The 11,074-nt window shown below is 47.5% G+C and overlaps 1 protein-coding gene across 1 annotated transcript; it reads right to left on the bottom strand.

Annotated features, from left to right (window-relative positions):
• Window positions 1-1,690: 1,690 nt before the first annotated feature.
• PTGIR (prostaglandin I2 receptor) lies at window positions 1,691-10,429 on the bottom strand. The gene is made up of 3 exons (XM_075259274.1): window positions 10,341-10,429; window positions 5,102-6,254; window positions 1,691-2,335 (listed from the first exon to the last, which is right to left on the bottom strand). The coding sequence occupies exons 2-3, from the start codon at window positions 5,951-5,953 to the stop codon at window positions 2,081-2,083; spliced, it is 1,107 nt and encodes a 368-aa protein (XP_075115375.1). The 5' UTR covers window positions 5,954-6,254; window positions 10,341-10,429; the 3' UTR covers window positions 1,691-2,080.
• Window positions 10,430-11,074: the final 645 nt, after the last annotated feature.

Genomic DNA, 11,074 nt, shown 5'->3' with positions numbered 1-11,074 from the left:
CATGTAAGTAGGGAGTTCCTGTGGTGCTGCCTGTGTGAGTGTGGGGGTTGCTGGTGGTAGACCCTGGGGCGCTGCCAGTGTATTGTAGGGGTCTGGCCCCTGGGGTCTTGCCACCTATGTGTTGGGAGGAGGGGGGCTGCCCCCGGTGTGCTTTGGTGGTGAGAGGGGACCTCAGTGCATGGGGTGCTGCTGCCTGTATGCTGTTGTGATCTGGACCTTGGTGGGCGGCTGCCTGTGTGCTGTGCTTGTTAGACATAGACCCTATGCTGACTTTCCAGGAAGCACCGAGACCATGGACCTACCTGAAGCAACTCCATTCTAGTCAGGTGAGTACAAGACAGATAGAGGGAACATTAAACTGGGGGCAGATGGAGGAGGCATTAAACTGGGAGCAACTGGAGGGGGACATTAAACACAGGGGGTAACTGGAGGAGGACATTAAACTGTGGATGCACCAGGAGAGAGACTTTATATTGTGGGGTCAATTTAAGGAGAACATTATAATGTGGGGGCATGTGATATTAGGGTTATTGTGTGGGAAGCACAAAGATAAATGGATCGGAATGAGTGGCGTCAATTTAGAAGTGGGAGGAGCTAAACTTGTCGCAGCACGCTATACGCACCACATATTTTGTCCCTTTTTCTTTCCTTTGAAAGTTGGGAGGTATGACAATAAGGACATCATGGCTGGTTATCAGGAGGAACGCTACATGTATGAGTAGATAACCTGACCACAATAAGCACATCATGGCTGGGTTTCTGAGAAATCAGACCGTAAAAAGTTTCTGCATTTGTGGTCGTATTCATTGGTGACCGATCAAGATAAAAGATGTCACCACTGAGATGATTAAAAAAAAATCTTTGAAACGTTGCAAAAATTTTAACTACTTACGTTTGCAAAAATAGTTCACGTTATTGTCTACAAATGTAAATATATTTGAGGGAAAACCCTTTCAAGCAGCGCCGCACCTCCCATGAGGCGACCTGAAGCGACCGCTTCAGGCGGCGCTATGCCAGGGCCACGGGGAGGGCGGCATTTTTGCTGACCTAAGCCAGTCCAGGACAAGCTGTCCTGGACTGGCTTAGGGTCACCGTCACCGATTGGGTGGATTGGGGAGGCTGCTGGAGCAGCGCTGCTCCAGCGGCCTCCCCTCACGTTCAGGCACAGAGCAGGTCCTCTCCCTGCCTGCTCTCTGCCTGCTAAAGACGCTCGCTCCGCTCGGCCCCGCCCCCTCGGCTCGGCCCCCTCCTCCGGGGGGGGGGGGGCGGCTTTCTGACGTCCGCCTCAGGCGGCAGAAAGCCATGGATCACCCCTGCTTCCAAGAAAGCTGTAATGGAGGAGGTCAGACTAAATTATGTGATGTCCTGATTATGTTATGGGATCGGTCCTGATTATGTGAGGGAGATGGTTCTGATTATGTTATGGGATCGGTCCTGATTATGTTATGGGATCAGTTGTGTTGATTTGATGGGCACAGTCCTGATGATGTAATGGGGGGTCCTGATTACATGACAAGGTCAATCCCGGTTCCTCTTCTTGCTTTGTAGATTTTCTACAACAGTCTACGTATACTGGGTCAGATCTGCTCTCAGGTTGTATCTCATGGGGTTTGCATTTCTCGCCCTCTGTCCCCTCCTCTCTTGGGGCTGATGCTGCAGGAATCAGAGGCACAGACAAGGTTTATCTCACAAACATTTAGTGCAATAAACTAAATACAATAATGCAGTTACAGTGCGGGATCTGTAGTCCTCAGGGGTCATGGACCACCATTAACCTCCATCCATCCTTCAGTAAACTTTATTCTTATGAGGTCCCAGGTCCGGTAGTGGCCCACATCTATATACCACCTATTAACACTGTTGTCGTGGAGCTGATAACAGAGAATCTGACTCAAGGGCAGCCATTAGTCCACACTATACAATGCTATGCAGGCGGTGTGACAGTAATAAGACATTGCTGCGCACTCGTCACAGTGTAACAGCTGACTCCACAAGTGCCCCTATAGTGCGCCATCAGGTCTCCACCCTCCGCCGAGCTCTCGGGGTCCCTTTTTGTTGTGCTGCTTTTCTCTGGCATCTCTCAAGGTCCAGTGATAGAGGTCATCGGGCTGATGGTTCCAGTTTCTACAGAACCAGCGGCCAGAATTGGTTTGGTGGGTTTGTTCCAGGCAGAGCAGAGCAGGGAACGGAGTTTTCGAAACACAGATCCTCGGAATATGATGAAGATCCAGGGATCCAGGATGGGATTGAGTGCGCTGAATCGGAAGGCCATTAGGTCGCCCGATTCATCCAGTACATCACCATTGTTGTAGAGGGCACCCAGGAAAGCCCGGAGCTGTGAGAAAGAAATTGGACGTGTAAATAGGGTACAATGTTCTGCTGGAGGAGATAGGGTTCGACATAAAAGATGTGACTGGGTCATCCAATCACAAAGCCTCTACTCCAAATAGGCTGCTCTGTGATTGGTTGATTGTTCCAGATCCGAACAGTGCACAGCTACGGATAGAAGAGCAAAAAGAGGGTTACGTCTGCTGCCCTAAAGCAACGGGGATGTTACCAATAAGCCCTTTATTGTCCGAAACAAAAATGGATGTCATCATTAACTCCTTCACTGTCCTAGACCAGTGGTTCTCAAGGTGCAGTACTTGTACCCCTGGGAGTATGCGCCACTGTGAGAGAACTCCCCCTGCCTCTAATAGTAGTTTGGGGGTTTGCCACTTCAGAAACTACTATTATACTCACCTCCCCTTCTCCGATGCTACTCCCCATTCTCTACCGGCCTCCACAGATGAGATTAGGGACTGCTGAGGCCTGTGATTGGGCCTCAGCTGTCATGTGGCATACAGACGCATAGAATCATTAGGCCACATAACCACTGATGCCCAATCACAGGTCTCAGCAGTCCCTGACATCATCTATGGAGACCGGAAGAGCCCAGGGAGCAAGGGCAGGTGAGTAACACTGTTTGTTATGTTTATTCACCTCCCCTGGGTCTCCAATCATTATACTCTGGGGGTCTGAAAAGACCCCATAGTATAATATTAGTTTGTAAATGATGAACCCCAGAAAATGCAGATTTTTCCAAACCTGAAATTGTTGGAAAATCCCTATGTATGCGGCACTGGGGGGGTCATTATTTTATATGTGAAGGCCATTATACAATATTACATGTGGGGGCACTGAGGGGCCATTTTACTACATATGGGGGCACTGTGGGATCATTACATCATTGTTAAGGAAGGCTCCAAGTCTTATTTCATTATCAGTGATGGCTATTTGGGGGGTTCTTGGGTTGGGATGTTTTCTCACAAGGGGTTACTTCACTGGAAAAAGTTGAAAAACACTGCCCTACTTAATGTATGACCCCTTTCACTATCCTAGGCCACCAGGGATGTTCCCTGCGAGGGAATTCGGATTATCTGATAGATTTCTAAAACGAAAATTGCAATTAATGATTTTGAATATTTGAAGTTTGTAGTTACAAGTGAGCTGGTGGAGGGGGAATGTGGAGGGGTGCAATGCTCTGCTGAGATTTGGTGAGAAGCTCTGCAGTTGCTAGCCCCCCCCCCCCCCCCCCAAAGGGATCCAGTGATTGCAGACATTTACCATCTCCTTCACTCAGGTTTATTAGGTGACTCTGATGAGGCCTCAGATAATAGACTAATAGACGTCACTGCACAAACCCCTAAACCCAGTTAACCCCAAATCTGCTGGCGACAAACCAACCTAACACAGCAGTCAAAAACCACAATTATCCCAATATTCAGGGTATGTGGGTGTCACTATCCTACACCCCAAGTGTCAGTGTACGATTGTCACGTACCACATGTATCAGTGTGTCATTATCCTGTACCCCAAGTGTCAGCGTGTCATTTTCCTGTACCCCAAGTGTCAGCGTGTCATTATCCTGTACCCCATATGTCAGCCTGTTATTATCCTGCACCCCAAGTGTCAGGGATCATTATCCTGTACCCCAAGTATCAACGTATCATTGTCCTGTACCCCACATGTCAGCGATCATTATCCTCTACCCGAGTATCAATGTGTTATTGTCCTGTACCCCACTTGTCAGTGTGTCATTATCCTGTACCCCAGATGTCAATGTGCCATTGTCCTGTACCCCAAGTATCAGCATGTCATTATACTGTGCCCCAAATATCAGTGTCATTATCTTGTACCCCACATGTCAATGTGCCATTGTCCTGTACCCCAAGTATCAGCCTGTCATTATCCTGTACCCCAAGTGTCAGCGTGTCATTATCCTGTACCCCAAGTGTCAGCATGTCATTATCTTGTACCCCAAGTGTCAGCGTGTCATTATCCTGTACCCCAAGTGTCAGCATGTCGTTATCTTGTACCCCACATGTCAGCATGTCATTACCCTGTACCCCAAGTGTCAGCATGTCATTATCTTTTATAATGATTTATTTTATTCGATCTTTTCTTCCCATCTTGTTTCCTCCTGACAATTTTATTATATGTAGAGAACAAGACCCTGAGCTGAGTGACCTCGACCCTGAGATGTCATGGCTGAGTGTTGGGGTCACTTTCTGCACCTCCCTGTACACAGTGATTGATGATGGAACTTTTTGACAACTTGCAGTATTTGTGTCATTAATACAATTTGCAATAACTTTGTTGACACATTTTGTCTCCTTTTCGCCTCTTTTTATTCTTCCCCTGCTTCTCTGTGTGTAGTGGCCGTGTGAAGAGGAAACGAAGATATCTGGGGCACTATAAAACACAGAAACTTTCTTTTAGTGTCATATGAAGTCGGAGATTCTTTTCTAAGGAGGCAGTTCTACCTGTATGACTTACAGAGACATCACTGGTTGAGAACACGGTCGGGATCAGAATTAGAGGGGAACCTTAGAAGAGATTCTCCTGCTTCATATGGCACCAAAAGCAAGTTTCTTAATGCCCAAGATATCGCCATTTGTAGAGACCCCACTAGTTGTCTCACAAGCTCTCCAAAAGTTTAGTTAACATTAAATTAACCCCTCTGTGCCATCTCTTGTCTTCCTTGGTCCGTTGTCAGTAGCTTATACCTTCCCCCATTACAATAATACATACCCAGCACCCACCAGTTTGAGGCACTCACCGTCATGGGCACCGAGCACACCATGAATATTATGGTCATGAGCACCAGGAGGATGAGATGTTCTAGTTCTTCTTCTCCAGCTCCCAGAAACCATCCTCGGGCTCCCCCTCGTCGCAGTGACCCTCTTCTCGCCCTCTGTCCCTTCCTCATGCGGCACAGGCTGGCAGTTACAGAGGCTTTACAGATCAATATTGCCAGGATCAGGAGCCCTGTTAAGGTGGCATACAGCAGAGAAAAGGCGAGAGTCCCAGCTCTCTCGGTTGTAGGAGGCACTGCCATGCGAATGAAACACCAGGTTCCAGGACAGTATTGTTTATGTTCACCAACCCCGACCAGTGGCAGTGCACAGAGCAGCGCTGGCAAAATGTAGGAAATGGGCAAAGCCGCCCGTGCCAGGCGGTGCCCCCAACTATGCTGGGCATACACATAGGGATGACTTAGTGCCAAACAACGCTCAAAGGCCATGAAAAATAGGATCATCATGGAGGATAGGTTGAAGAAGGTCATCGCAAATGCAAAAAGTTTACAAAGTGGCTGAGAGCCCAATGCCAGGAGAGATGCCTGCTGAGCGTAAGAGACAAAAACCACTGGACTCAGGACACAGGTGCCCAGAAGATCCGTCACAGCCAGTCCCGTCACCAGGACACAAAATGGAGTGGCGCGTGCTCTTCTTTCTCTCCGATGGACCCCCAAGATGCCCAGCGCCAGCAGGTTCCCCAATACTCCCAAGGCAAACATGAGGGTGCTGATGGCAGGGTTACCATCGGCATGTACCCGGGTAGAGTTCTCACAGAAGTGGTGGACGGTCGGATGAAGGGACGGCTGAGCCGTTATCAAAGGAGACTCAAACATCTCCAGTACTACTCACTATCACTCCCAGCCGCCAGTGCTGCCAGTCTTTTCCTTGGAAAGTGGTCGCCTCCTCTGTCTGTCTCTCGTCTCCTCCTCAGGGAATGTCTCAGTGTTCACTTTCTCTTCCTCTTCTGCTGCTCTCTTGGGGAGTCTCTGTCCCACTCCTCTCCCCTGCTTGGCACCTCTCTGTGCTGTCTCTTCGTGTGAGTCTGTCTCGCCCTCACAATTCCTGAGTTCTTCTTATGATTTCTGCTCTGCCTCATACACTTGACTCTGCACTGTGATCTGTCAGTGATACGACCTGCGAACAGAGACAGCCGAGTGGGAGGGGAGAGTGCGGGGAAGAGACAGAGAGAAAGAGAGACATAGAAAGAGGCAATGAGAGACAGAGAGAGGAAGAAAGAGAGAGAGAGACAGGAAGAGACAAAAATGAAGGGAGAGAGGAAGAAAGAGAGACAGGAAGAGACATAGGAAGAAAAGAACAGAGAGGAAAAGAGAGAGGAAGAGACAAAAATGAAGGGAGAGAGGAAAAAAAAGAGAGAGACAGGAAGAGACAGAGAGAGAGAGGAAGAAAGAACGAAAGGGAGAGGAAAAGAGTAAGATGGAAAAATAGAGTAAAAGAGAGAAAAGAGATCCCTGACCCCAGGAGCTCACACTCTAATCTCCCCATATCACATACACAATGTATCACTCCCATCATTCCTTACGCCCCTGAGTTGACAATCTAATCTACTATATCACACACAATGTATCAGTCCCATCACCCCTAACCCCAGGAGCTCACACTCTGATCTCCCTATATCACGCACAATGTATCACTCCCATCATCCCTCACCCCAGGATCTAACAATCTAATCTCCCTATATCACACACAATGTATCACTCCCATCATCTGACCCCAGAAGCTCACAATCTAATCTGTCCATGGTGTCAGGCTCTGCACCTACTGATGTGTATCGGGGAAAGGGTGGATGAATCACAGAGGGATGGGGCTCAAATAGAAACCTTAGGGCGACATGAAGACCAGAGTGATGTCCAGGATGTAGTGTGGCTCACATTGTGCAGATCCTGGGATGGTGACAGGAGTGTGTACAGAGGAAGACGAGGAGCAGAGACCGAGTGTTTATAGAGAGACCATCTGTATGCCTTATGTAATGTGTAGACCAATATATACAGTGCTTTGCCAAAGTATTCAACCCCATAACCACTATTTCATTATTTGTCAGCAGTTTTATTTAGCAGAGTTATACAGCCCCTGCCTTAAGAGCTGACCTTCATCTTTGAACCTGCTTGTCTTGATGTAAAGACATTATTCAGTCTCCCTTGTCTGGCCATGACTGTGGAGCAGAGAAGCTTCTAGAGATATTACAGGTATAGAAGAAGGTGGCCAGATTCATCCTCTTGAGCCTCAGAAGTCTGGACAGATGCCCTCAGGATGAGACTTCATCTTGTGTCACCTGGAGGTAGCGGTGAGGACGTCTCCAGAGTGACATCTTTGCTTTAGAAGTGTCCTTAGTTTTTGAGACGGATTATGGGAAGTACCAGTCACCCTTTTGAAGGAGCAAGGTGTTTCTCCTTTGTGAATGGTTGCGTTGACCCCTCATCTCGGGTTGGATCTAGTGGTTGCCATTGTTGCCCCTGTTGCCCGCTGTTATACATTTGCCATTGACCCTTTTCTTAGGAGGGTTGATTGTGGACTGTCGCTGGGAGTTGGGATGGACCCTGGTCTCTGAGAATGGTGCCATATGCTGATGATGTCACGGGAGGCAGAGTGGGTGATATCAGAGGTCAATCACTACTTATCGTAACGTATCATAACCTGCTCCCTTTGTTGACATATCAGGTCAGTTTGGCCATCTTGCTGTTGTCTCTGTAGTTCTTATAGCTGTTATGGGGGAATAGACTGAACCTAGTCAAGAGGAAGGTTACTTAATGTATGAGGAGGTAAGGTGGGTTGTGTATGGTCAACCCTGTGGACTTTCCAAAGTATACCTTTCTTAAGAGCAATATTGCAAACCTCTGGTTTATGGGTATTCTCTTGTACAAGATGGTTTCAAGCCTTTCTTCCAGGAATGGGAGACAGGAAGACATTGTCCCCAAAAATGAATTTGGTAAGATTCATTTTACTTACCTCTCCTTCTTCTTCAAAGATTTGTTGGTGAATGATGAGATTTCTGTGGAGGCTTTGCCCTTGTCCAGGGATATGGGCCCCCAGGCTTTGTTGGGAAAGTCCAGTATTGAATTGCACTTTGTTTCCAGTTGTCATCATCTTGGCTTCTGAGCCAATGGGCTACTCAATATCATGCCACAGTTGAGCTTATTAGCTTTTCCTTGGTGTAGGTAGTGAAAACAGTCCCAGGTTGGTCATCCACTATTAGAATGGCTTCCTGTTTGTTGGCTCTTGGTATAGCGTTTTGTGGGGTTACCAATGATAATAATGATCATTATTGATCAAGATAGATATTGTCCATGGTTTAATGTTAACCTGATGAACAATTGTATAGGTTGTTGGATCTATTGGAGGGTTCAGCTCCGTCCGATGCAGACCCTTCTAGGTCTTCTGGTTTCTGATGCCTATGGACCAGGTTTTTTCTCATCACTTGTCTTTGGCTACCAGATCCACCTTACTAGATCCCTCAAAATGAATCTCCATTATCTTGCATAACAGGCATACTTGTTGATGGCTTTCTGAGTTTCCGATCTTTCAGCTATCCCTCTTCAGATTGACATTGCTCAGGCTTTTCCCCACTATGGCAGTGCAAATTTGGGCACGCCGTTTCAGCAATGGCAGGGTCTGTGTTTGGACAACTTAGAGTGGATTATTAATCAGTTGTCGTCCTCTCCTCCTGGTCTTGTCATCGCTTAGGCATTTGGTCTTCTGTTGCTTGGAACTGAACATTTGGTTCAGGGCCCGGTACGTTCCTGGAGTTGATAATATGGTCTCTGACTGACATTTTCATTGGCAGGGTTTACGGGGAGGGCATCCAGAAGCGGAGATAGATGGCCTTGATCTCTTTGACTATGTGGCATCAAGCTTGGGCTTCGTGGTTGTCCTAGACGAATGGCAGGGATGTAACGGCAGATGAAAGCATTATCCTTAAGGTCACGCTGGAATTTCTGTTGTCCTTTTGGGATCTAGGGTTCCAGGTCTGTTCACTCAGCATAGGTTGGCAGGTATAAGGTTTTACCGTTTCCTAATTCCTGAAGCAGATTTTTTTTCCACCTGCAAAAAACTTTGTGTGAGATGAATGTCTTACAGAGTGGGCCTGGCCATATTGGTAATACATACAGTATGTCATGACTTTTCTTCCATCCTATGATGGGACTCTCATGTGCAATGGTTGCTTGTTTTTTTTCCCAAAATAATATTAGGCTTAGTTCACACAGGGGGCGTAATGGCGGATTTTGGCACCAAGAGTGACGCGGGGAACCGTGTCACTCTCGGGCCAAAACCCACCTGCCCTGACTGTCGCGGCTTCCAACAGTCGCGGCTTCCCCCTCCGGAGTAGGCTCAAATGAACGGGCCGACACTGGAGGTCGTTGCCCGCCAGGTGGACGCCGCGGCTCAATGGGCCACGGAATCCGCCTGAAGAAAGGGCAGCCCGCTTCTTTTTTCTATGAGTGGCAACATGCCGCTCACAGAAAAGAATAGTCTGGCGGTCTTCATAGACCACCATTGTGAGGGGGCGGATTATGACGTGGATTACGCACCATAATCTGCCCCCTCTGTGCCCGTGTGAACGAGCCCTTAGTGTGTTCAGAAATACTTCTGCAAATTGCATGGTGAGGGACTGTGGGGGAGGGGGAGTAAATCAATATGACATTCATATAAAAGTAACGTATAGTCTACTTAATGGCAGTAATTTGGAGCGTAGGGGTGTCCGGAGTCAGGGCTGCACAGGCCAAAACGTGAAAGACCACAGGTGTACAGACATGCAACTGTAGACTGTATAGCAAGTGATGGACAACATATGGCAGCACATGGAACTATGATAGTGCATGGAGAATATATGGCAGCACATGGAGACTGTATGATTGTATGGAGGCTGTGTGGTAGCACAATGCTATGTTGGGTTTGTGGTCTCTGTATGAGTATGGGCATAGTAATATGGCCACGTATATGAGGCCGTGTAGAGGGGAGGCATGAGCAGCTGATCGGAGACATGGTGCTGCCGGCGTCTCCTGTTGGTTATCCACATTTCTATTTGCAGCTGACAGGCCTGGTAATGGTGTCAGCAGGGCCGGCAGACACTAGACAGACGTGACGCCCCTGTCCTCCAGGCCCCGGGACTCATCCTTCAGGTATCACACGAGTTTACACAACAGATTTTTGTGCTGAGAGACGGGAGGAAATGAAGAAAGAAAAGGAAAACTGAACCCAACTTACCAGTGACAAGATGGCGGCACCTTCCGCTGGCCAAGCAGGAATTTACATCTGCAGGTTCCTCATCTCATAACAATTCTTGTCATTTCGTTTATTCTTCTTTTATCCTGAGACAGGCGATGATGAAGACGAATTAGTTTAGTGAAGACGCCATTATTACCCTGCGCCAAGGATGATGATGATGAATGAGGGCGATCAGAAACATGTGCGGGGGGGAAAAAAGCTTCAGGACACTTTACTGCAGACATTCTGGACATGTTTCTCCTTTGGTTGGGCCCCTGCATCTAAAAGCGGTAAGAACACTCTTCAGAATACCACCGTCTGGATTATTTAATGATAACATCTCTTGTGGTCTACAGCAGTGAAGGGGTCAATGCTATCATCTCCGCCATCTATCCAGAGACATGAAAGAGTCATGGACAAACCATTATATTCCAGATGTCACTTAAAAGTAGTGGTAGGGTTAATAGTAACATCCATGGTGGTCTAAAGTACTGAAAAGGTTAATGGGATCATTCCTGGTGGTCTAATATAGTGAAGGAGTTAAGGTTGACAACTGTGATGGTCTAGAAAAATGAAGGGACCACATGCCTGGTGGTCAAGGAAGTAACGGTGAAATTCCTGATGGTGTAGAATAATGAAAGGGTTAATAGTAACATCCCTTGTGGTCTAGGACAGAAAAGGGGATAATGGTAATAAATAAGGGGTTAATGGTAATATCCCTGGAGGTATAGGGC

Source organism: Leptodactylus fuscus, chromosome 11, assembly GCF_031893055.1.
Source record: "Leptodactylus fuscus isolate aLepFus1 chromosome 11, aLepFus1.hap2, whole genome shotgun sequence".
Taxonomy (NCBI): Eukaryota; Metazoa; Chordata; class Amphibia; order Anura; family Leptodactylidae; genus Leptodactylus; species Leptodactylus fuscus.
The sequence above is the reverse complement of the archived record's forward strand: the minus strand, read 5'-3'. Positions and strand labels throughout refer to the sequence as shown.